The sequence below is a fragment of the Erinaceus europaeus genome, chromosome 8 (genome assembly GCF_950295315.1).
Source record: "Erinaceus europaeus chromosome 8, mEriEur2.1, whole genome shotgun sequence".
Lineage (NCBI taxonomy): Eukaryota > Metazoa > Chordata > Mammalia > Eulipotyphla > Erinaceidae > Erinaceus > Erinaceus europaeus.
In genome coordinates, this window is record NC_080169.1 from 47,969,296 (window position 1) to 47,995,524 (window position 26,229).

Here is a 26,229-nt window from a genome sequence, read left to right on the forward strand (position 1 = left end):
GTGGGGGCAGGGCTCAAAACTGGGTCCTTAAACATGATAATGCGTGCTTTTAACCAGGTATGCCACCACCCAGACCGCCTCAAACATTTAAGTTTATAAAGTCATTTCTTTCATCAAAGGAATCAGAAGTCATGTCTCTTAAGAAAGTGGTTGCAAGGTGCTCAAGCACTTCCAGATTCCTTAGAAGCTGTGCTATCATTAAGAAACATACCTTTCTTTAAAATAAATAAAGTAATAAAAGCTATGGATGGACATTACATAATGCTTAGAGGATCAGTCAACCAAGAGGACTCAACAATTGAAGGAATTAACTATCACCAAACCTGCTCTGCAAGAAGTTCTAAAATATCTCCTATAGACAATAACAACATTACCAAAAACATGCAGTATATCGGAACACTCCGAAAAGTTCAGAGTAATGGCATTGAAATAACTTAAATCCATAATATCAATAAATATCAATAGCCTGAATTCACCTATTAAAAGGCACAGAGTAGGGAGATGGATCAGGAAATATAACCAAACCATAAGTTGTCTGCAGGAATCCCACCTAACTTAACAAGACAAACATAGACTCAAAGTGAAAGGATGGAAAACTATCATACAAGCTAATGAAACACAAAAAAGGACAGGGACAACTATTCTCATATCTTACATAATAGACTTTAAAATAAAGTAAGAATTTTTATATCTTTTACTTCAGGTTGCTTTTAAAAATTCTATTCTATTCTGTTCTATTTATTCTATTCTTTACTATTCTATTTATTGCCACCAGCGTTATTGCTAGGGCTCAGTGCCTGCACTATGTATCATCCACTCCAAGTGGCTATTTTTTCCTTTTTTTATTTGACAGGACAGAGAGAAATTGAGAGGGAAGAGGGAAATAGAGAGGAAGAAAGATAGCAGACCTGCTTCATTACTCTTGAATCATCCCTCTGCAGGTGGGTAGCAAGGACTCAACCCCAGGTCCTTGCATGGGTGAGTCACTGCCAAGGCTCCCTAAGGTGGCTTTTTAACAGATTAGTTATTATTATTGTTGTTGCTGTTATTTTCATTGCTGGGATTTCACTATTCTGAGTTGATTTTTTTTAACATAAGACAGAGATAGGCACAAAGAGATATTAGAGCACTAAAACTTCTTTCAATGCAATTTTGCAGGTCCTCTGGGATGACCTTTTCAGATAAAATGAGAAAGGAGTGGAAGAAGGGGTTTAGTAGTAGCTCAGTGGGTTAGGTGCACATGGTGCCAAGTGCAAGGACCTGCATAAGGATCCCAGTTTGAGCCCTCTGCTCCCTACCTGCAGGGGTGTTGCTTCACAAATGGTGAAGCAGGTCTGCAGGTGTCTTTCTCTCCCCCTCTCTGTCTTCCCCCTCCCTCCATTTCTCTTTGTCCTATCCAACAATAATGACATCAATAACAACAACAGTAATAACCACAACAATGATAAAACAAGGACAACAAAAGGGAATAAAAGCCTCCAAGAGCAGTGGATACGTGGTGCAGGCACTGAGCCCCAGCAATAACCCTGGAGGCAAAAAAAAAAAAAGAGAAAAAGGAAAAAAGGAAAAAAGAAAAGAAAAAGGAGTGGCAGACAAAGGGAGAGAGAGATACATGCATCAGAACTGAAACTTCCTTCAGTACAGTGGGGACAGTGGGTTAAGTGCATGTGGCACAAAGCGCAGGGACCAGCATAAGGATCCCGGTTGGAGCCCCCGGCTCCCCACCTGCAGGGGAGTTGCTTCACAGGTGATGAAGCAGGTCTGCAGGTGTCTGTCTTTCTCTCCCCCTCTCTGTCTTCCCCTCCTCTCTCCATTTTCTCTCTGTCCTATCCAACAATGAACAACATCAACAATGGCAATAATAATAACCACAACGAGGCTACAACACAAGGGCAACAAAAAGGGAGAAAAAAATGGCCTCCAAGAGCGGTGGATTCAGGGTGCAGGCACCGAGTCCAGCAATAACCCTGGAGGGGAAAAAAAAATCAACACCAACTTATATCAATAGCTACTGACTTTTTAATTGTAGCCCCAGTGAATTGGCCTTCATATTGAAATGGAGGAACATGTTAAAGACAACAAACGATTGAGTGGTTCTCAGGGTCCTAATTTTCTGTGGGTTGAGAGAGTAGCTAGAGGGGTCTCAGTTGGTCTGATTTCTTCATAGACTAATTACTTCTGCTTTAACTCCTTATTTATATTTGAATTATATACAAGATTTTCATGAATAATTCTGTGGCTTCATTTTAGAGAAATACCTGTGTATATGAAATATCCAGTAGATCATGGGCATTACAGATAAGGATCCTGATTGGAGTGAAGTCAGATAAAGCTGAGTGTAATATTATGTTGTTTCTTCCTAAGCTTGCTCCTCAGTTTCTCGCTATCTTATAACAGGGTGATATTGGGCAGAAAGGCTTGCCTGGCCCCCCTGGTCCCCCTGGCTATGGATTATAAGGAATTAAAGTAAGTGAATGGAATTGTGTCAGAGTCACCTCTTAATTTACTAGGGCAATGGAGAGATAGGTGATGGATGGTACAAAAAGTGACTATTGTGAAATGGATTTAATGTCTGCTTAGCAGTTACAGTTCCACCTACTATTTTAAAATGACATGAAGGAGTATAAAAATAGTCTTCAGTATGTTCATTTCAGAAATGATAATAAACATCATATAAATTGTTGGGTGAAAGATTCAATTGATTAAAGTGTTTTGTTGTTTATGTAGCATGTTTTCAGTTCCTTGCCTCACTCGCCTGTATCCTCTGTTCTCAGTCCAGGGCTTCCCAGTCTCAGCATCTATGGTGGAATCATCTGGGAAGCTGTTTACTAGAATGAAATCTGAATCTCTGTGGTTAGAAGTTTGACTAAAGCGGGTTTAAAATGAATTACCTGTAGCCTCTCAGGTGGTTTTCCTGAGTATCCAAATTGAGAACCCTGCTCTAGGCTCAGAGCTTGTGTGACTGGAATTTGTAGTCACTTATTATTTGGCTTTGTTTTTCTTTTTTTTTTTTTTGCCTCCAGGTTTATTGCCTGGGCTTGGTGCTTGCACCACAAATCCACTGCTCCTGGAGACCATTTTTTTCCCTTTTATTGCCCTTTTTGTTTTATCATTATTGTGGTTTTTATTATTGTTGTTGCTGTTGTTGCTGTCATTGTATAGGAGAGAGAGAAATCGAGAGAGGAGACAGATGGGGGAGAGAAAGATAAACACCTGCAGACCTGCTTCACTGCCTGTGAAGCGATTCCCCTGAAGGTGGGGAGCTGGGGCTTGAACCAGGATCCTTACACTGGCTGGTCCTTGTGCTTCACGCCATGTGCGCTTAACCCGCTATGCTACTGCCTGACTCTGTTGGCTTTGCTTTTCTTTCAGCAGCAGCTAGCCTATCTAACAAGATGGGGTTCCCAGGGTCTTCATCTCTGTTAATAGCAAATGGCACCTAAAGGTTGATGTGCAATGTCAAAAAATTCCCTCTTTTACTTCTAAAATGTTGATTTATTTTTCTATGCTTAGAAAAATAGTTTTGCTGGTGTATTCATTTTAAAAACCCCCTCTCCTGATAATTCTTAGCATACTTGAGTTTCAAAACTGATTAATTTACCTCTGGATAATTTCTACTGACCATTTAAAAGGTGGGAATAGTCAAACTTTTTTTTTAAGTAGTACAACTTCTTATTAAGTAGGAGGCAGTAAGAGCTGAAAGTAAAAAAAAAAAAAAAACATGAACAAACTATTGAAATTAAGCTATCTACTTCTCTCTAGAGTGAGCTTAGTCAAGAATCAAACTCCTCAATCTTGTGCTAAATGTTTTACTCAAGCACACACTATCCAGGGCTTCTATCATTGGCTTTTGGAACAGTAGTTGTTTATCTCCTGGGCTGATTTTACATGTCAAGGCAATCAATTAGCATGTGCATGTGTGTGGCTGGGACACTGCATTTGTGATTTTACTACTCCAGGCTACTTTTCATTTGAATAAAGAGGCAACAACATCAAAGCTTTCTCCATTACGTGGCAACTCCTATGTGGTACAAGGACTCAGACACAGGTCACACACATGGCAATGCAGGAACCCTTCCTAGTGAGCTCACATGGAAAATAAGGAAAGGTTTACAATTATGAGGAATTACTTGGTGCACCAGTAGCACTTGTTGTGCTAGTTAGTGCAGGATAGAGAGTGGGAGGAAAATGCTTTTCCCACCACCAATCCTCCCTGATTATGAATTCGGTGCAGAGCCCAGAACTTTCTAAGGTTTTTGTCTCCAGGGGTTGGGTTCTTGCACCATGTGCAAGCATTCAGGTTCAAGTCTTTGTTCCCCAACCTGCAGGGGAAAGCTTTGTGAGCAGTGAAATAGAGCTGTGTCTCTATTTTTCTCTCCCACTCTATCTTCTCTTCCTTTCTCAATTTCTCTCTGTCCTATCAAGTAAAAAGAAGAAGGAAAAAGCTACCACTAGGAGTGGTGGATTCACAGTGTAAGCACCAAGCCCCAGTGATAACCTTAGGGGGAGGGGAGAGATAGAAAAGATGAGTCTTGGCTTCATTTAAGGTCGATGTAATTCATGAGTTAATATTTTTACTTGCCAGTTTCAGTTGTGTGAAAATAGTACAGAGAGAGAGGGGGGGGGAGGGAGAGAGAGAGATCTCCATTATAATTTAAAAAACAGATGGGAAATTCTATTTCTTCATGAAATACAGTTTTATAAATCAAGATTACTTCAAAAAACAAAATTACTATTTTTAAAAGTGTCCTGGGGGCAGTGTTGGTACACTTAGTTAAGCACACACACTGCAGTGGGCAAGGACCTGGGTTTAAGCCTCCAGTCTCCATCTGCAGGGCAGAAGCTTCACGAACAATGAAGCAATTCTATAGGTCTCTTTTCCTCTTTCTTTCTCTTTCTCTCCACTTCCCTCTCAAACTCTCTCCAAAATAAAAATTTTAATTAATTAATTAATTAATTAATGATTTTAAAGCATTTCTTATAAAAGTGAGATGTAAGGGTTCAATAGGTGGCTCACCTGATAGATACCATGTATTACTATGGATATGGGTCAGGGGTTCAAGTCTTGGGTCATGACAAAGGAGTGTCTGCAAGTGGGGAAGTTTCAGAAGCAGTGAAGCAGTGCTGTAGCATCTCTCTTCTCTCCATTATCTCTGTCCCTTTCTGTCTCTCTCTTTCTCACCCTCTATCTAAAGCAGGGTGGAAACTGTCTCACTCGCTATGACCTGATATCATTTGGTCTGATCCTGCCAAGGAAATCATAGATAAGGCTTCAAATCCAATAAATCTAGGATCTTTTTTCATCACAACACTGAGTGCTAATTTACATATACATATACATATACATATACATATACATATACATATACATATACATATACATATACATATACATATACATATACATATACATATACATATACATATACATATACATATACATATACATATACATATACACATATATATATTGTCATCAGGGTTATCATTGGGGCTTAGTGCCATTGTTTCTTTTTTCTTTTTTCTTTCAATGTTATGGGATAGGACAGAGAGAAATAGAGATGGAAGGGGAGAGAGAGAGACTTGAAGACCTACTTCAGTACTTGGGAAGCATGCCCCTGCAGAAGGGGAGTGGGGGCTTGAACCTGGGTCCTTTCATATGGTAATATGTGTGTTTAACTGGGTGTGCCACTGCTGGGATCCCAAGTTGATCATTTTGTGTGGCCTAAAAATTATGTTATAAATATACAAATGGCCCGTGGCAGAAAAAAGCTCCCCCACCCCTGATCTAAAGGAAAAGAAAAGATTAGCTTCTAGAAGTTTCAGAATCATGTAAGCACAGAACTCCAGCGATAACCCTGGTGGCCAAAAAAAGAGAAAAAAAGTGAAAAATAGGTTTGATATACACTAATTTATAATACTTTAACCTAACCTAGAAAAACTAAGAAGTATTGACAATAGCAAGTTTTTTTAGTGAACATAACTTATAACTATGAACATGGTGGTGTTAAAATTACTAATATAAAAAACCAAAATTATCCCCCCCTGAAAATATTAGTAACTGTAACACCAGGACTTTCTGGCATTTTAATTTAGTTTTCTTCTTTTCTCCAGACCATAAACCTATAGCATCAAAAATAGAAAACAAAACCAACCATGGTAGCAGTAAACAGCTTACTGTGTGCTCTGATGCTCTGACTGTGTGCTCACGTCAGAAACCATATTTGAGTTAAGTTCTAATTTTTTCTTGTAATTTCCAAATTTCACCTACAGGGGAGTCACTTCACAAGTGGTGAAGCAGGTCTATAGATGTCTATCTTTCTCTCCCCCTCTTTGTCTTCTCCTCCTCTCTCCATTTCTCTCTGGCCTATCCAACAATGATGACAACAATAACTACAACAATAAAAACAACTAGGGCAACAAAAGGGAATAAATAAATAAATATTTTTTTAAAAAAAGTAATGCTGTAATCAAAGTCTACAAGTCTAGTTTCAAACATTGAAGGCACCCCATACCTTTTTACTTTCTACTGCTTTTTAAACTAAATCAGTGAAAACTACATGGGTTAAAAGCTAAACCGAAAGCACTGAACCCACAGCATTCTCATTATAGGTTGTATAAATCAGAGACAGTTTATGTTTGTTAAGTGGGACTTATTGATTGTCCATATTTGATTTTCCTCCAGGACCACAATTCCTTAGAGCCTATTAAGAAAAAGGATGGTGTTAATCTTTTAAATTCATATGTATGTACCTGAGACAAATGGCAGGGCAATTCCTATCCTGTTAATGAATTTTTATTTTTTAATAATCAGTTCTCCAGATCAAAATTGGAATGGAAATGTGACTCTCAATTTAATAGAATTTGACTCATATTAACAGTTCATTATCTATTTTCCAAGAATACCAGTTTACAGAATTCAGTAACCATTAATGGAAATCTGTTTGTCTTAAGTCACACAAAACTGCCATAAACTGAAAAGGAAAAAACAAATTTCAAATGACAGTTCCCTGCCGGGATAGCCTGAGGGTACTTCTTCCCGAGCTAGTGCTCTCTGGGTTGGAGAGAACTCAACTGGAGCTGATCTAGGCTGCTGTGTGGGAGAGGGATCAGGAACTCGTGCAGCACCAACTTCCGCAGGAGATACACTCTGGAACTCTCGGAGCTGGAAAGCAATTTCCAAGTGTCTTTAATCAGAAGAGCAGCTGTTTTTATACTCTCCAAGTAGGGTGGAAACAGGATGTGATATAGAGAGGGTGGAGAGAAAAGTGACTGGTGAAAATCAGAGTGTGACAAAGAAGGGATCAGTGTGTGACAAGGAGGGGGTGGAGCAGGAGAGAATCCTATCATAGAACCACCAATGCCCTGGAGTGCTTTATGTAAAAGTGATTTATGTAAATAGACCAAAGCTTTGGATCAGTAAAATCCCTATATAGGCATATGGTTAAGCAGAAGCCAGGGGGAGGTGGCAACTACCCAACAGTTCCCCAAAGTAAATATTATACATGTCTTTCAAGGTAAGAAGTACAGTTATTATTCCATTTTCAGTTCTAGGAAAAAACTAGGGTCATATTGCATTCTGTAAACTGCATGTGTTCTCTTTCATCTGCTCCAGCCTGTGAGGTAGGCTCTAGGGAACTAGAGCACAGAGATGTTTTATAACACCTGGAAGGACACTCTTAGCAGTTTCTCCATGTGGATTCCCTAAAGTGGTCAGCCATTTCAAGTCAGGGTAGAAGTCATAGAGGAAACTGAGCAAGTTTGAAGGAATTATGTTAAGTGAGATAAGCCAAAAAGGGGAGGTTAAATACCAGTGATCTCACTCATAGGCAGAACTCAAGAAACAAGGACCTCTCCAGAGCCCTACCACACCAGGGAAAGATAGAAACAGGCTGGTGGTATGGATCAACCTACCAGTGCCCAAGTCTAGCAGAGAAGCAATTACAGAAGCCATACCTTCCACCTTCTGCACCCCATAAAGATCTAGGTCCATACTTCCAGACGGATAAAGAACAGGGAAATTTCCCATGGAGAGGAGGGGATATGGAATTCTGGTGGTGGGAATTGTATGGAATTGTACTCCTCTTATTCTACAATCTTGTGAATCATTATTAAATCAATAAAAGAAAAGAAAAGAAAACAAGGACAGGGGCCGGATAGTGGTGCACCTGGTTGAATGCACATGTTGCACTGTGCAAGGACCCAGTTTTGAGTCCCCAGTCCCCACCTGCAGGGCAAAAGCTTTAGAGTTTGTTAAGCAGAGCTGCAGGTGTCTCTTTGTCTAACTCTCTATCACCTCCTCCTTGTCAATTTCTGGGTGTCTCTATCCAATAAGTAAATAAAGATAATAAAAACATAAAACAGAAACAAGGACAGGAAGAGAAAACACAAAGTAAACCTTGGACTGGGTGTGGGGTATTGCATCAAAGAAAAGGAATCTGGGGAATGGTGGTGTAAAAGGACCTAAGTTGGGGGGGGGTGTTCTGTAGACACCCATGACAGAGAGATAAGAGACTGTATCCTTATTTCAACAACTGTACTGTAATCCACTAACCCCCAATAAACAATTAAAAAGTATCACTATATATATCTTTGCATCTTGAAATTTAAAGTTGAATCTCTGAGAACGCACACACACACACACACACACACACACACATGTCTTTTCTTCCGGATTATCCAAATATTTTTAAAGGAAGAGAGTATTTTTTAATTACTTCTTGGAGCCAGGTGGTGGCATACCTACTTAAGTACACACATTACAATGAGCAAGGACCCAAGTTCAAGACCCTTGCCCCCACCTGCAGTGGGAAAGCTTCACAAGTGGTGAAACAGGATTACAGTTGTCTCTCTGTCTCTTTTCCTCTCTCCCCACTCCTCTACTCTCAGTTTCTCTCTGTCTTTATCCAGTAGTAAAGAAAAATATCATTAAAAAGAAACATTAAAATTAAAAATAGCATCTTTAAAAAACTATTCAAAAATACTTAAAAAAATTTTTATTTATAAAATGGAAACACTGACAAGACCATAGGATAAGAGGGATACAATTCCATACAGTTCCCACCACCAGAACTCTGTGTCCCATCCCCTCCCCTGATAGCTTTCCTATTCTTTAACCCTCTGGGAGTATGGAACCAAGGTCATTGTGGGATGCAGAAGGTTAAAGGTCTGGCTTCTGTAATTGCTTCCCTGCATAGACAGGTTGATCCACACTCCCAGCCTGCCTCTCTCTTTCCCTAGTGGGGTGGGATTCTGGGGAATTGGAGCTCCAGGACATATTGGTGGGGTTGTCTGTCCAGGGAAGTCTGGTTGGCAACATGCTAGCATCTGGAACCTGGTGGCTAAAAAGAGAGTTAACATATAAAGCCAAACAAATTGTTGACTAATCATGAACCTAAAGGTTGGAATAGTGCATATGAAGACTTGGGGGGTACTCTGTTTTGTAGATAGCTACTAGGCATATTTTAGTTATATTCCAAAGGGCCTGTGGCTAAACTAGTTTTTTTTCCCCCTTTTTCTTTTTTCCCCTGAGCCTGAAATCTGATATGCAGATGGATCCTAGTTATTATCTGGGGAGATGATGTCATGGCTGGAAAAAGGACCAGAAAGCTGGATCAGGGAAGAGAATAGCTCCCAAATATAGGAAAGGTGTATAAATATTGTTGAGACGATTTGATATGATTTGGGGCCCATATTCAGCTTAGGAGCCTATGTGACCCCTGTATCCCTGTAGATCCGAACTAACATTCTGTGGTCATTGAGTAGGCACGTTCCAAGTTGCCCTGATTTCAGGACCCATCTTCCTCAGGTGTAGCATAGAGTATGTTGTCCATCCTCCTTTAGAAGGATGGACTATTCTCTACCATTGTTGATCCAAGTTGAGGGCAAGGTCCTATGGGGGCCCACAAAGGGGTCTGTTTTGTTGTTCCTGATAGAGATGACCAGTAACAGTGGAGAGAGGGATCTGTGAGATGTCTAGGCCTATGATGTCTGTTTGGGAATCTCAGGACTCCCTGACTAGGGCCCCAGCCCATGGGGTGGCCTGATAATGACTTGCCCTTATTCAGCTTTTATTGCAGTTCTTGCTTTGATAAGGATAGCTTGGGAGTGAATGAGGGAAGTATAATAGGAAATAGGTTCAGAGGGTATCTAAGTCTAAGTAGATACTATTTCAGTATGAACTTGATACTGATCAATATAGACTATTATGTACTTTTGCTTATAGGCATATATTTTGCCCTAATTTATGGAAAGATGTGAACATATGTCCTATCTCATGGGACCTGTTCTATATCTATGTTTAGGGACTTTTTTTTAGGAAGTGAACCACCTAGAATGGAATTAGAGAATCCTATGAAAGGAAAAATCTCTCCTGAGTAATTAGGCTGAAGGGTTGACCTTCCATGCCTGAAGTCTCTGTACACAGTCTGAAGTGAAGCATATGGAGGTGGTACTCACTGCATTAAGTTGGCACACTCTTTTTACCGCACATTCTCTGTGACAAGTCAGTGAGTGGACTAGCATACATTGTAATTAAAATAGTTTTTATTGCCCTTATTGATTTTAAGTACTTAGAATTATTGACTTTTTATTCCCAACAGTTTTTGTTTTTTTAATTTTTTATTTATACAAAGGAAACATTGACTAAACCATTGGATAAGAGGGGTACAACTCCACAGAGTTCCAACCACCAGAACTCTGTATCCCATCCCTTCCCCTGATAGCTTTCCTATTCTTTAACCCTCTGGGACCATGGACCCAAGGTCACTATGGGATACAGAAGGTTGAAGGTCTGGCTTCTGTAATTGCTTCCCTGCTGAACATGGGCATTGACAGGTTGATCCATACTCCTAACCTGCCTCTCTCATTCCCTAGTGGGGAAGGGCTCTGGGGAAGTAGAGCTCCAGGACCCATTGGTGGGGTTGTCTGTCCAGGGAAGTCTAGTTGGTATGATGCTAGCATCTGGAACCTGGTGGTTGAAAACAGAGTTAACAAAATTAACATCCAAAAGTCAGTGGCATTCCTTTATGCAAACACTAAGCTAGAAGAAGATGAAATCCAGAAATCAATTCCTTTTACTATAGCAACAAAACAATAAAATATGTAGGAAAAAAAACCTAAGCAAAGAAGTGAAAGGCTTGTATACTGAAAATTATGAGTCACTACTCAAGGAAATTGAAAAAGACACAAAGAAGTAGAAAGATATTCCCTGTTCATGGATTGGAGGAATTAATATCATTAAAATGAATATACAACCCAGAGCCATATCCAAATTTAATGCTATCCCCATCAAAATCCCAACCACATTTTTTAGGAGACTAGGACAAATGCTACAAATGTTGATCTGGAACCAGAAAAGACCTAGCATTGCCAAAACAATCTTTTTAAAAAAATTTTATTTAAGAAAGGATTAATTAACAAAACCATAAGGTAAAAGGGATATAATTCCACACAATTCCCACCACCCAATCTCCATATCCCACCCCCTCCCCCGATAGCTTTCCCATTCTCTATCCCTCTGGGAGCATGGACCCAGGGTCATTGAGGGTTGCAGAAAGTAGAAGGTCTGGCTTCTGTAATTGCTTCCCCGCTGAACATGGGCGTTGACTGGTCGGTCCATACTCCCAGTCTGCCTCTCTCTTTCCCTAGTAAGGTGTGTCTCTGGGGAAGCTGAGCTCCAGGACATATTGGTGGGATCTTCAATCCAGGGAAGCCTGGCCAGCATCCTGGTGGCATCTGGAACCTGGTGATTGAAAAGAGAGTTAACATACGAGGCCAAACAAATTGTTGAGCAATCATGGGCCCAAAGCTTGGAATAGTGGAGAGGAAGTGTTAGGGAGGTACTCACTGCAAACTCTAGTGTATTTCTGCTTTTAGGTATATATTTTGCAGTAGTTTATGGATACGTGTGAACATAAGCTCTCTCTCACAGAAACTGGTGTATATCTAGGTTATGGGACTTTGTTAGAAAGTGAACCACCTGAGATGAAATGAGAGTGTACTATAAAAGGAAAGGTCTCACCCGAGTAATGAAGCTGAAGGGTTGTCATTCCACACATGAAGTCTCTGGACACAGTCTGAGGTGAAGCATGTTGAGGTGGCAATCATTGCGTTGGTTAGGTTGTGATCGGCGGATGCAATATTATTTGGTATGGATTGGGAGAGGCATATGGGAAAGTGGGCCCTATCCAAGGGTTCCAGGACTGGGGGAAGTAGGGGCTCTATAGTGGAGATGTGAGGTTCCTGCTGCCTTAGGGTTCAAAAAGACAATCGATAGTTAATGTTATCATCACATTATTTGTTAATTGGGTTAACTTTGAAAAGTCCTTTTGTTATGGTTTGCTGTACAGTATCCAGTATCTTGTATATAGCTGTGCTATTGGATGCTTCTGTCCTACTTGGTCTAGGCTTTTGAGAGAGTCTGCATATCAAATACACAGCCTATATATTAAAAAGATTCAGTCTGTGTTTTGAAAAACTTTGAGACATACAATTGATTTTCCCCCTCTCATATTGATTAACTACTGATTTATAAGTCTACATTTTGCTAGGAGTGTACATAAACACCATTCCCACCACCAAAAGACTGTGACCCATCCCTCCCACCCATTCCCACCCCCCACTGTCCCAGGAAGCTGCATGTCTACCCCTCACCACAGGGTTTTTACTTTGGTGCCCTACTTACAATTTGATCAGGTCCTGCTTTTACTTTCCCTTTCAGATCTTCTTTCTCAACTTCTGTTGATGAGTGGGATCATCCCATACTCATCTTTATCTTTCTGACTTAGTTCACTTAACATAATTCCTTCTAGCTCTGTCCAAGATGGGTCAGAGAAGGTGGTTTCATTGTTCTTGATAGCTGCATAGTATTCCATTGTGAATATATACCACAGCTTTCTCAGCCACTCATCTGTTGTTGGGCACCTGGGTAGCTTCCAGGTTTTAGCTATTATGAATTGTGCTGCTATGAACATAGGAGTACACACCTCTTTTTGGTTGGGTGTTATGGAGTCCTTGGGATATAAGCCCAGGAGAGGAATTACTGGATCATATGGAAGGTCCATGTCTAGCCTTCTGAGAGTTTTCCAGACTGCTGTCCACAGAGGCTGTACCAATTTACATTCCCACCAGCAATGTAAAAGGGTTCCTCTGTTCCCACATCCTCTCCAGCATTTGTTGCTGCTTTCCTTTTTGATGTATGCCATTCTTACAGGAGTAAGGTGGTATCTTAGTGTTGTCTTAATTTGCATTTCTCTGACAATCAGTGACCTAGAGCAGTTTTTTGTATGTTTGTTAGCCTTTTGGATCTCCTCTGAGGTGAATGTTTTGTTCATATCCTCTGCCCATTTTTGGCTGGGGTCATTTGCTTTTTTGGTGCTAAGTTTGCTGAGCTCTTTATATATTTTGGTGATTAGTTTCTTGTCTGATGTATGGCATGTGAAAATCTTCTCCCATTCTGTGAGGGGTCTCTCTGTTTGTTTAAATAGTATGTTTAAATAGTTTCTTTGGATGTGCAGAAGCTTTTCAATTTGATGTAGTCCCATTGGTTTGTTTCTGCTTTAGTCTTCCTTGCAATTGGGTTTGATTCATCAAAGATGTCCTTGAGGTGTAGGTGGGAAAGTGTTTTACCAATGTTTTCCTCTAAGTATTTGATTGTTTCTGGTCTGACATCTAGGTCTTTGATCCATTTGGAGTTGATTTTTGTTTCTGGTGAGGTAAAGTTCAATTTCATTCTTCTGCATGTTACAACCCAGTTTCCCCAGCACCATTTATTGAAGAGAGCCTCCTTTTTCCATTTAATCCTTTGGGCCCCCTTATCAAAGATTAGATGCCCATAGGTGTTGGGATTTATTTCTGGGCTTTCAATTCTGTTCCACTGGTCTGTGTGCCTATTTTTGTTCCAGTACCGTGCTGTTTTGACGATGATGGCTTTATAATATAGTTTAAGGTCTGGGCGTGTGATGCCTCCATTTCTTTTTCCTTTCCTCATATGGTTTTGGCAATTCTAGGTGTTTTCATGTTCCAGATAAATGATTGTAGTGTTTTTTCTATTCTCTTAAAGAAACTTGGTGGAACTTTGATGGGTATTGCATTAAATTTGTATATGGCTCTGGGGAGAATTTCCATTTTGATGATATTTATTCTTCCAATCCATGAGCATGGGATATCTTTCCATTTCTTGGTATCAGTTTCTATTTCCTTGAGTAGCAACTCATAGTTTTCAGCATACAAGTCTTTCACTTCTTTGGTCAACTTTATTCCTAGGTATTTGATTGATTTTGCTGAAACAGTAAATGGGAGTGATTTCTGGATGTCTTCTTCTTCAGATTTAGTGTTTGCATAAAGAAATGCCACTGATTTTTGTACATTGATGTTGTAGCCTGATACCTTGCTATATTGCCTAGTAACTTCCAGTAATTTTCTGCTGGATTCTTTAGGTCTTTCTATGTATACTATTATATAATCTGCAAATAGTGAGAGCTTGACTTCTTCCCTTCCAATCTGTATTCCTTTGATTTCTTTCTCTTGCCTGATTCCTATGGCAAGAACTTCCAATACTATGTTGAAGAGTAACGGTGACAGTGGACAGCCCTGTCTAGTCCCCGATCTGAGGGGGAATGCTTTCAACTTCTGTCCATTGAGTATGATATTGGCTGTAGGTTTGCTATATATAGACTCCACTATCTTGAGGAAGTTCCCATGTATTCCATTTTTTGTAGAGTTTTGAGCATGAATGGGTGTTGGATTTTGTCAAGGGCTTTCTCTGCATCTATTGAGATAATCATGTGGTTTTTGGCTTTGCTTTTATTGATATGGTGAATGACATTGATTGACTTATGGATGTTGAACCAGCCTTGCATTCCTGGGATGAATCCCACTTGGTCGTGATGAACAATCTTTTTGATGTGTTGCTGTATCCGGTTGGCCAAAATCTTGTTTAATATTTTGGCATCAATGTTAATCAGAGATATTGGTCTGTAGTTTTTCTTTTTTGTTCTGTCCCTATCAGCTTTTGGTATCAGGGTGATGTTGGCTTCATAGAAGGTGGAAGGGAGTATTCCTGTTTCTTCAATCTTATGGAATAGCTTAAGAAGTATGGGTATTAACTGTTTCCTGAAAGTTTTGTAGAATTCATTTGTGAAGCCATCTGGTTGAGGCCTTTTGTTGTTGGGGAGATTCTTAATAATGGTTTCAATTTCTTTGTCTGTGATTGGTGCATTGCCTAAACAATCTTAAGAAGAAATAACTGGAGGCATCACACTCCCAGATCTCAAGTTGAATTATAGGGCCTTTGTCATCAAAACTGCTTGGTACTGGAACATGAATAGATACACTGACCAGTGGAATAGAATTCAGAGTCCAGAAGTAAGCCCCCACACCTATGGACATATAATCTTTAACAAAGGTGCCCAGACTATTAAATAGGGAATGCAGAGTCTCTTCAACAAATGGTGTTGGAAAAAATTGGTTGAAACATGTAGAATAATGAAAGTGAACCACTGTATTTAACCAAATACAAAAGTAAATTCCAAGTGGATCAAGGACTTGAATGTTAGACCACAAACTATCAGATACTTAGAGGAAAATATTGGCAGAACTTTTTCCTGCATAATTTTTAAAGACATCTTCAATGAAACGAATCCAATTACAAAGAAAACTAAGGCAAGCATAAACCTATGGGACTACATTAAATTAAAAAGCTTCTGCACAGCAAAAGATACCACTACCCAAACAAAGAGACCCCTTACAGAATGGGAGAAGATCTTTACATGCCATACATCAGACAAGAGCCTAATAACCAAAATATATAAAGAGCTCACCAAACTCAACCACAAGAAAACAAATAACCCCATCCAAGAGGACATGGACAGAATATTCACCACAGAAGAGATCCAAAAGTCCAAGAAACACATGAAAAAATGCTCCAAGTCTTTGATTGTCAGAGAAATGCAAATAAAGACAACAATAAGATACCACTTCACTCCTGTGAGAATGTTGTACATCAGAAAAGGTAACAGCAGCAAATGCTGGAGAGGGTGTGGGGTCAAAGGAACCCTCCTGCACTGCTGGTGGGAATGTAAATTGGTCCAACCTCTGTGGAAAACAGTCTGGAGAACTCTCAGAAGGCTAGAAATGGACCTACCCTATGATCCTGCAATTCCTCTCCTGGGGATATATCCTAAGGAACCCAACACATCCATCCAAAAAGATCTGTGTACACATATGTTCTTGGCAGCACAATTTGTAATAGCCAAAACCTGGAAGCAACCCAGGTGTCCAACAACAGATGAGTGGATGAGCAAGTTGTGGTATATATACACAGTGGAATACTACTCAGCTGTAAAAAATGGTGACTTCACCGTTTTCAGCCGATCTTGGATGGACCTTGAAAAAATCATGTTGAGTGAAATACGTCAGAAACAGAAGGATGAATATGGGATGATCTCGCTCTCAGGCCGAAGTTGAAAAACAAGATTAGAAAGGAAAACACAAGTAGAACCTGAAATGGAATTGGCCTATTGCACCAAAGTAAAAGACTCTGGGGTGGGTGGGTGGGGAGAATACAGGTCCATGAAGGATGATGAATGACATAGTCGGGGTTGTATTGTTAAATGGGAATCTGGGGAATGTTATGCATGTACAAATTATTCTATTTACTGCTGAATGTAAAACATTAATTTCCCAATAAAGAAATAAATTATATATAAAAAAAGAAACAGAAGGACGAATATGGGATGATCTCACTGTCAGGCAGAAGTTGAAAAACAATATCAGAAGAAAAATCACAAGTAGAATCTGAACTGGAATTGACATTTTGCACCAAAGTAAAAGATTCTGGGGTGGTTGGGGGGAAGGAGAATACAGTTCCAAAAAAGGATTACAGAGGACCTAGTGGGGGTTGTATTGTTATATGGAAAACTGAGAAATGTTATGCATGTATGAACTATTGTATTTACTGTTGAATGTACAGCATTAATCTCCCAATAAAGAAATTTAAAAAAGAGAGTTAACATACAAAGCCAAACAAATTGTTGACCAATCATGGCCCAAAAGTCTGGAATAGTGCAGATTAATATTTGGGGGTTCCTTCATTTTGTAGATAGCTATTAGGCATATTTTAGTTATATTCCAAAGGATCTGTGGCTATACTAGTTTATTTTATTTTATTTTTCTTTTTTCCCCTGAGCCCGAAATCTGATATGCAGGTGGATCCAAGTTACTGTCTGGGAAGATTATATCATGGCTGGAAAAAGGACCAGAAAGCTGGATCAGGGAAGAGAGTAGCTCCGTAATATGGGAAAAGGGTATAAATATTGTTGACTGTAAACCCTAACAAAGTCCCAAAACCTAGATACAGACCAGGTCCCTTGAGATAGAGCATATGTTCACATGCATCCATAAATTAGGGCAAAATATATACCTGAAAACAAAAATACACAATAGTCTGCAGTGAGTCAGTATAAAGTTCATTATGAAATAGTGTCTACTTAGACTTAAATACCCTCCTCACCTACTTCCTATTACAGTTCTCTCACTCACTCCTAAGCTAACCTTATCAAAACTAGGACTGCAAAAGCTGAATAAGGGCAAGAGACTGTCATACTTTAATGATGACTCTATAGTCATTATCAGGCTGCCCCATGGGCTGGGGCCCTAGTCAGGGAGTCCTGAGATTCCCAAACAGATATGATGGGCCTAGACCTCGAATAAATCTCTCTCTCTATTGTTACCGATAATTTCTATTAGAACAACCCAATATACCCCTTTGTGGGCCCCCATAGGACCTTACCCTCAACTTGGATCAACAATGGTAGAGAATGTTCCATCATTCGAAGATGGACAACATACTCTATGCTACACCTGAGGAAAATGGGTCGATATTGGGGCAGCTTGGAATGTTCCTACTCATGACCACAGAATTTGGGCCCTGATCTAGAGGGATGTAGGCTCTATGTGATCTAGAGGTCACATAGGCTCCTAAGCTGAATATGGGCCCCAGATCACATCAAATCGATGGGGTTTACCAACATTTTTTTAAGTGTTGATATGACTTTTAAAAAATGTAAGACTACTCAGGGTGAAAATCTAGTCAAGCAAGCATTATAGAAAGTTTTATGGGCATTTTGGCTCATTGTGACAAGAAATAAAACTAGTTATGAAAAAACATTTCTTTCATCTTATGAACAAGTTGTTAATGTGCAGTTCGTCAAAACTGCTTCTCAGCATAGTAATGATGGGTCCATTACTATGTACTCTGTCTGGAGAAAGGTAAAGGGATTGAGAAAAACTGAGATTGTTTCTGAAATGGAGAAGAGCAAACATAAAGGTGTTTCCTTTATGAGAAAGACAAAGGAGAAAGGGACACACATGAGCAGGAAATTAGTTGTGAAGATTTCCGTAGACCTTATGGTAGTACTATTCTAAATCTTAATGTCTTGCTACCTGAACTTAATGAAGAGTTCTAGTTAACCATCTTTGGTTAAATTTTACTAGTTGTTTCTCTTTGTCTTTTTCCTTCTATGCATTTATATCCTTTTATTCACACATTTATTTTTTTTCTTTATTGCCATGGCATTTTATATAATACTATATAAACTTACATGTACTATAAAATTTGGGGAGTATGATTCCACATCTACCTACCCAGTGTCATTATACCAAAGGAATCCGTTTAGCTACCCCTTCACTTTTCCCCATTTCCTCTGATAACCATCATGGCTTTCAGAGAATCTAAGAGTTAATTTTGTAGCTGTCATTGCTTTATGCAAGTTCATTTGCTTTAGTTATTTGTATTCCACATATGAATGAAATCATCCAATTGTTTTCTTTTACATCATTCCTTATTTCACTTAGCACAATCACTTCCACTTCCACTCCCTTTTTCTCAAAAGGTAAAATGTCTTTTGTAATGAGGAAACAGTATTCCATTGAATACATAGCTACAACTTCCTTACTTAGACATTTGTTCTGGGCATTTAGGTTGATTCCTTATTTTGAGTTTTGTGAATAATGCTGTTATCAACATAGGGGTACACATATCTTTCTGGACTAGTGCTTTTTATTCTCTAGACAAATGTGTAGGAACGGTATTGCACAATAGTAAGGTATTCCATTTTTTTTTTCTTTAATGGAGGTATTACAGTCTGGGAAATTCTAATTTTATCGTTTCAGTAAGCTCTCTGAAGCAATCTGGTTTAGTTTCTTCTGCTTCATCCCTTATTTTTCTTTCTGATACTACAGTTGAAACTTTTCTTTTCCTTCTACATATCTATCCTTGAAATATTTTCTTTCTTTTTTTTTTCTTTTGATACGCTGGTTACCACTGGGCTTTGGTGCCTGTGTGATTTTACCATTCTCAGTAGCCATTATTTCTCCTTATAAGCCGACATATCAATAAATAAAAGATTCAGTGCTATCCAGTTCCAAGAGTCTCACTATTTTATAGTAATTACTGGGAAATGGACAAAATAGTTTAAACTTTGGAAATGGACAGATTTTTTTCCTAATAAAGTGAATTCATTTTTATAGTAGTGATTATTAGTAATAATAAAACATTTATTATCAATTTCTGTAGAGAATTTAAAGAGTAGTACTAAGATATTCATTATCGAGTGTTATTCATTGATGTAGACAGTGAGATTTTGTAAGTTCTTTTTGGCATATGTAATTATGCCTTTAAATAGTGGTTCTTGAATTTCAAAGGAGAAAGTAAATTTTAATCAACACTAGTCATCTGAAAATTCTCTAATTGGTTTCTGTTGGTTTGAGAAATAAATATGATGAGTCAGCAGTTTTCATTATGATTATTATGCCAGCTCTAGGAAGAAGCACATTTTCTGCAGACCTAAATCAGTTTTGCCTCCTTAAATTACCTTACTGTGGCGATTTCTTAAAGTAAAAATATTTGCTGTGTTTTCCTGTTATATGTATACTTGAATAATAGTTCACACTCTGGCAGGATTGTGAGATGCATAATGCTAACACATCCTTCAAAACAATGTGTTTTTGTTCTGCATAGAGGGACAATAAGTTTATATACAAACACTGAAATCAGACCTTTCTATTCAAAGTGAAAAAAACAAGTGGGCTTCCTCATTCACTCCTGATAATTCAACAAAATTTTATTTCAATAGTTCATTCAATAGTATTTATTGTGGAGAGAAAAGGGAGCTAGCACAGTGACTATACAAAGACTTTCATGTTCAGATCCCAGATTCCATTCCTGGAGCCACCAGAATACAGATTTGAGTAGTGTTCTGTAAAGACAAATAAACAAGCAACACCCCAAAACAACAAACAGACAAAAACCCTTTATCTCTATTACTATTTCTATCTCTATCTCTGTCAGTCTATCTGAGTAGAATCAGATATAGATATCCAGATATAGCGGGGGCTAGAAGAGAGCTCACTTTACCCTACAGTAAGACCTGGATTTGAATCCATGCTCACCACATGGGAGCACTACGCAAAGGGAAAGTTTCACAAGTGGTGGAGAGGTACTGTGATGATTCTTCTCTTTTTTTCTCCTTCTGCTTTTTACTCTCTACCTGGTAAAAGAAAAATGGAAAAAAAAAAAAAGGTCTGCTGGGAGTGGTGAAATCATACAGATGTGAAGCTCCAGTAAAAGCCTGGCAACTAAAATAAATAAATAGATAAATAGATAAATAAATATTTCCTGAGCAAATAAAAAATACTTTACTCTGTTCTACATGCTTGGAATTTATTATGAGATAGGATGACAAAAATTTCTGACAATTTAGGATAATATATTTTATTAGCAATAAATGTAATAAAAACTATGTATATATTATGTTTGAAGATGAAACTTCTATGGTAGAAGGAGAGCCAGGTAAGGGAGAAGTGGAAGAATATGGGGTTTACTTGATGAAATGGAAGCTATTGTTTTTTTGTGCAGAACCAGGGTCTTACACGTGCAGTTTTTCCACTCCAGACCATTGTTTCCATTTTTTTTACTTTAGTTAAAGAGAGACAGAGAGAAGGCAGAGACACCACAGCATTGGGACTTGCCCTAGTATCACAGTACACCAGTGTAGTGCTGGGTTTCAAAGCTAGGCCATGAGCTTAGCAAAGGAAGTTGCTTTCTGTGTGAGCTCTTAGCCCCACATGTAGATTTTTAGGCAACAGTATGATATGATGGGCTATCTAAAATATCTAGAAAAGAATGACTATCTTGGCAAAAGATAAAGTGTAAGTTGCTGAGCTTGTCTGGTTAGCATAAGTAAGCAAGCTCAAGAAAAAGAAAGTGAAGAGTGTGGTTTTATACTGAGAAGTCAGGATAATATGCCTTTCTGTATGTATTTAGGAGTTTACCAGAAAAATCATGTATATTTATGATGGGGAAATGTGGGTACATGCAGTTGAGAGATATTAAATGAGCATACATCATATATACACAAGACTGTGAGAAACATTATCAGGGATATTTTTAGTATGATAATGTCAGTTAAGAAAGTCACACTGAGCAGCTTCACTGATAGGTTCTTTCCAGGCAGGAGCTTTAGGTCCTTACCAGTAGATAGGTTTCTGTTGGTCCAGTCAAAGTCAAAGGAATGACTGCCAGAGAAGGGTTGTTACAGTGAAAAAGCCTCTACCAAATTTGTTTTCTTGATTAAAAAATTATCTTTATTAATTGGATAGAGACAGCCAGAAATCAAGAGAGGAGGGGAAGATAGGGAGAAAAAAAAAGAGAGACCTGTAACACTGCTTTACTACTCATAAAGCTTTCTCCCTGCAGGTGGGGACCAGGGATGCAAATCTAGGTTGAGCATTGTAACATGTGTGTTCAACCGGGTGTATAAACACCTTGCCCCTGTTTTCTTGATTTCTTAATCTTAGAGACTATGCCTCAGTTTTGATGGGAAAGAAAAAGGGTATAGAATCACACAAAGTATTGATTGCCTATATTAGTTTTTTAAAGAGGAAATGCAACTTAAAATAGGCTATAATAGGATCAGGATAAAACTAAGAGGACTGTTACAGGAATCTGGGCAATTACAAGTGGTATTTGAAAATCTTGTTTTATAATATAAATTGCATAAATTTTTATTTATTTGTTTGTTATTGGATAGAGACAGAAAGAAATTGAGGGGGGATAGAGAAGGAAAGAGACAGAGAGACACCTGCAGCCCTGCTTCACTTATGAAGTTTTCACCCTACAGGTGGGACCAGAGGTTTGAACCTGGGTCTTTGCACACTGTAATGTGAGTGCTTAAACACCACCTGGCCCTCAATTGCATAAATTTAACTCACAAGAAAATGATTTTTATATAGTAGGCTTTAGTTAAAAGTAGAAGCATGTAACAGAAAACATTCTACTAGGACAACATTGATGCCAGAATCATCAGTCTGACAGAAAAGCTACCATTGTATTTTAGGCTACTGAATAGGAATCATACTGAGCTGTGATCTGTATTTGAGCTATGGTATATGTATGTGCATCATAGGCAAATCTTGATCCTTGGTAGATGTTTTTTATTGTGCTTTTGATGCAAACAGAAACAGACATTTTTTCTCTTTTCCTCTATTTTCTTCATCCTCAATCTATTATATTTGTATGCTGAATCAACATAGGTGAAATCATAAGTTTTAGGAGGTATAAGTAAGAGAAGTACCATATGTTACCTGATTTCCCTGCAAAAGTCTAATAAAAGAAGCAGTTCTCTTCAGTTGTTAATTAAAACATCTTAAGGTCTACTTTATAAACAAAATGCTCATGCACAGTAAATGTATGGATGTGCACATTATTACTCAGAAAATTTAAAAACCTTTATGTATTTGTATGCCAAAAAATAAATTTAGAGATTTAAAAAAAAATTTTTTATTTATAAAAAGGAAACACTGAGAAAAACCATAGGATAAGGGGGTACAACTCCACACAGTTCCCACCACCAGAACACTGTATCCCATCCCCTCCCCCAATAGCTTTCCTGTTCTTTAACCCTCTGGGAGTATGGACCGAGGGTCATTATGGGGTGTAGAAGGTGGAAGGTCTGGCTTCTGTAATTGCTTCCCTGCTGAACATGGGCATTGGCAGGTCGATCCATACTCCCAGGCCATTAGAGAAATTTTTTAAACAAAGACATCAGCTTTGAAATTAGCAGGTCTCCACTTGGGCTCCCTGTCTTTAATTAAGTCCTCTTAAATTCTCAGCTCTCTCAAAGATACGGTCCTATTAAGAGGTTTTCACTTTCCTGTGAAGCCATATGCTTTTGCTTATGCTAGCTGTAGTGGTTATGTTTATGCTGTTCCCATTTCTTAGAGAGATTCCTTTCACTACACCTTCAACAAGTTCTCTTTTTTTTTTCAATTTTTTTCTGTTATTTTTTTGAATTTATTTATAAAAAGGAAACACTAACAAAAACATAGAGTAAAAGGAGAACAACTCCACAAATTCCCACCACCAGAACTTCATATCCCCTCTCCCCTGATAGCTTTCCTATTCTTTATCCCTCTGGGAGTATGGACCTAGGGTCATTATGGGGTGCAGAAGTGGAAGGTCTGGCTTCTGTAATTACTTCCCCACTGAACATGGGCATAGACAGGTCGATCCATACTCCCAGCCTGCCTCTCTCTTTCCCTAGTGGGGTGAGGTTCTGGGGAAGTGGGGCTCCAGGACATATTGGTGGGGTCATCTGTCCATGGAAATCTGGTTGGCATCATGTTAGCATCTGGAACCTAGTGGCTGAAAAAAGAGTTAACATATAGAACCAAAGTTCACTCTTTCTTACATATCAAGACTCACCATAGAGAGGCCTTCTTCCATAGGCCTCTCCTCTCTCTCTCTCTCTCTTTAGTTAGTGATTTCATAATAACTCACAAGACTGTATGTAAGCTGAGAGAGGTACAATTCATATGATTCCCACGACTAGAATTCCATATCCCCTTCTCTCCAGTGGAACTTGATCTATTCTTCATCCCTCTGGGAGTATGAATCAAAAATTTTATGGGATGCAGAAGGTGGGAGGTCTGGCTTCTGTAATTGTTTCTCTACTGGATTGATCCATACTCCCAGTCTGTTTCTGTCTTTGTCTAGTGGGGTAGGGCTTCGGGGAGGTAGGGTTCCAGGACACATTGGTGAGGTTTTCTGCCCAGGGAAGTTAGGTTAGTGGTGTGGTAGCATCTTCAATGTGGTAGCTCCTGCTCCATTTGTCCTTCTTAGCACTGTCTTCCTCTTCTGTCTTCTTAAACCAGAGTCTCCTTTGTGTTTCCAAAGCAAGCTGATTATCCTCCAACATAATACTTCTTATGTTGCATTTGAGGTGCTTACATTATATCTAATTACCAGACTTTGAGGTAGCAGATGCTTTGTATTTCTTTATATATTCTATTTTAATCTAGATATCTAATACCTGCCTGACACATGGTAGGTATTTAACAATAGCAGCAACAACAAAATGACTCCTTTAAAAAACTGAGTCTTACCTGTAGCTTTTCTTCCTATTCATGATTTAATATGTCTTCTAGAGGACTCATTCAACAAATATTAATCAATATCTACCAGGTAGCTCTGATGACTAACACACCTGTCCATAGAGATTATATTAAACTTTATCCAGACTTTATCCAAAATAGTCAAAACACACAGTTGGCACAGCCCCCCACCCCCACACCGCTGCCACTGCTCCAGATTCTGAGGGCAGTAGCAATGGAGACTCATAGTTGCATTTGGTGAGTCTTGGAGAAGTCCTCTCCTCCCTTCAGCTGTGTTTTTGTTGGTGAAACAGACTGGAGGTGGTGTCTCAACTGGTAAACTGCTGGACTGTTAGAAGCTACTTAATCTCTCCCTAGGCTCCTCTCTGTCCATGAGCCACACGTGTTTGCACTCACTGGTGATTTGGTGGGTTTCTGAAGTCATTCTTGTCCTGTCTTGCTGTGGTCCCAGGTTGTCTCCTTGGGTATTCCTAGTTGACCCCAAAACACACAGTTGGGGAGAATAAAACATAATAATTTATGGAGTAGGCCTATCACATTTTTTGCCTTGCTGAGAATATGATGACTTTAATATCTTGATTTGATAATTATGAAATACCCCATAGAGTTGGTTCCAGAATTTTTAACTTGCATTAAAAACTTTACAGCTGGGGGTCAGGCAATGGCGCAGTGGGTTAAGCACACGTGGCTCAAAGCACAAGGACTGGCTTAAGGATCCTGGTTCAAGCCTCCAGTTCCCCACCTGCAGGGGAATCACTTCACAGGCAGTGAAGCAGGTCTGTAGGTGTCTGTCTTTCTCTCCCCCTCTCTGTCTTCCCCTCTTCTCTCCATTTCTCTCTGTCCCATCCAACAATGAATAACATCAACAATAACAATAATAACCACAAAAAGGCTACAACAACAAGGGAAAAAAAAGGGGGATATCCAGGAGCAGTGGATTCATGGTGCAGCCACTGAGCCCCAGCAATAACCCTGGAAGCAAAAAAAAAAAAACAAAAAAACAAAAAAAAAAAACAAAGCTTTACAATTATATAGTCTGAACATCTTTACAAAGCAATTTTTCTTTCCACCTGCTATATATGTTCTCTCATATGTTTCTTGAATATTAGTCTGTGTTTGTACTAACATAGTGCATAAGAATGGCACATGAGATATGATTAGTAATCCCGGATACTGAGTCCATATACCAGATATTTTCTTTCTGAGTCATAAAATCCATTTATTTAACTTATTGCTTATCAGATAAGATAATGGTATTGCAAACACCCTTACAAGAAGCAATAATATGTCCTGAAGTTCAACTGTGATTACTTTGTGGATGAATGAATGAGCTAAAATTAAATCCTAACAGCATCAGTCAAGGTGGGAAACAGTTTTCTAGAGTTAACCAACTGTATTGTGGTAGATTCCAAAGTACGAATTTTAGGAACACAAGATGCAGCACATTCCACTCACTGGGAAAACCTCTTTACTACCTGCATTTGCTTATTTTAACAAAAATCTTTCTCATTGACTGTAGTCTTTTTCTCATTCTTCACTCTGCTTCCTGACCTTTACATCTCATGCTGCATATTGAAAAATGACAGAGAAATTCAGTAGTTGGTAGGAGGGACAGGGAATGGGGGAGAGTTTTGTTTTTAAACAGCTCATCTCTGGTTTGTGTTGGTGCTAGGGATTGAAGCTAGGACCTCTGTGGTTTAGACATGAAAATCTGCTACATTAAACCACTACACTCTCTCTGTAGGGTTGAGTGGAGTGGGGTGGGGTGGGGTTGGT

The 26,229-nt window shown here is 38.9% G+C and overlaps 1 protein-coding gene across 1 annotated transcript in view; it reads left to right on the plus strand.

The window, feature by feature from the left end:
* The window catches only part of COL28A1 (collagen type XXVIII alpha 1 chain), a 301,074-nt gene that overhangs the window by 182,329 nt on the left and 92,516 nt on the right, over positions 1 to 26,229 (plus strand). Inside the window, 1 exon segment of the mRNA XM_060196187.1 lies at positions 2,398 to 2,466. Coding sequence (XP_060052170.1) covers positions 2,398 to 2,466 — 69 coding nt within the window.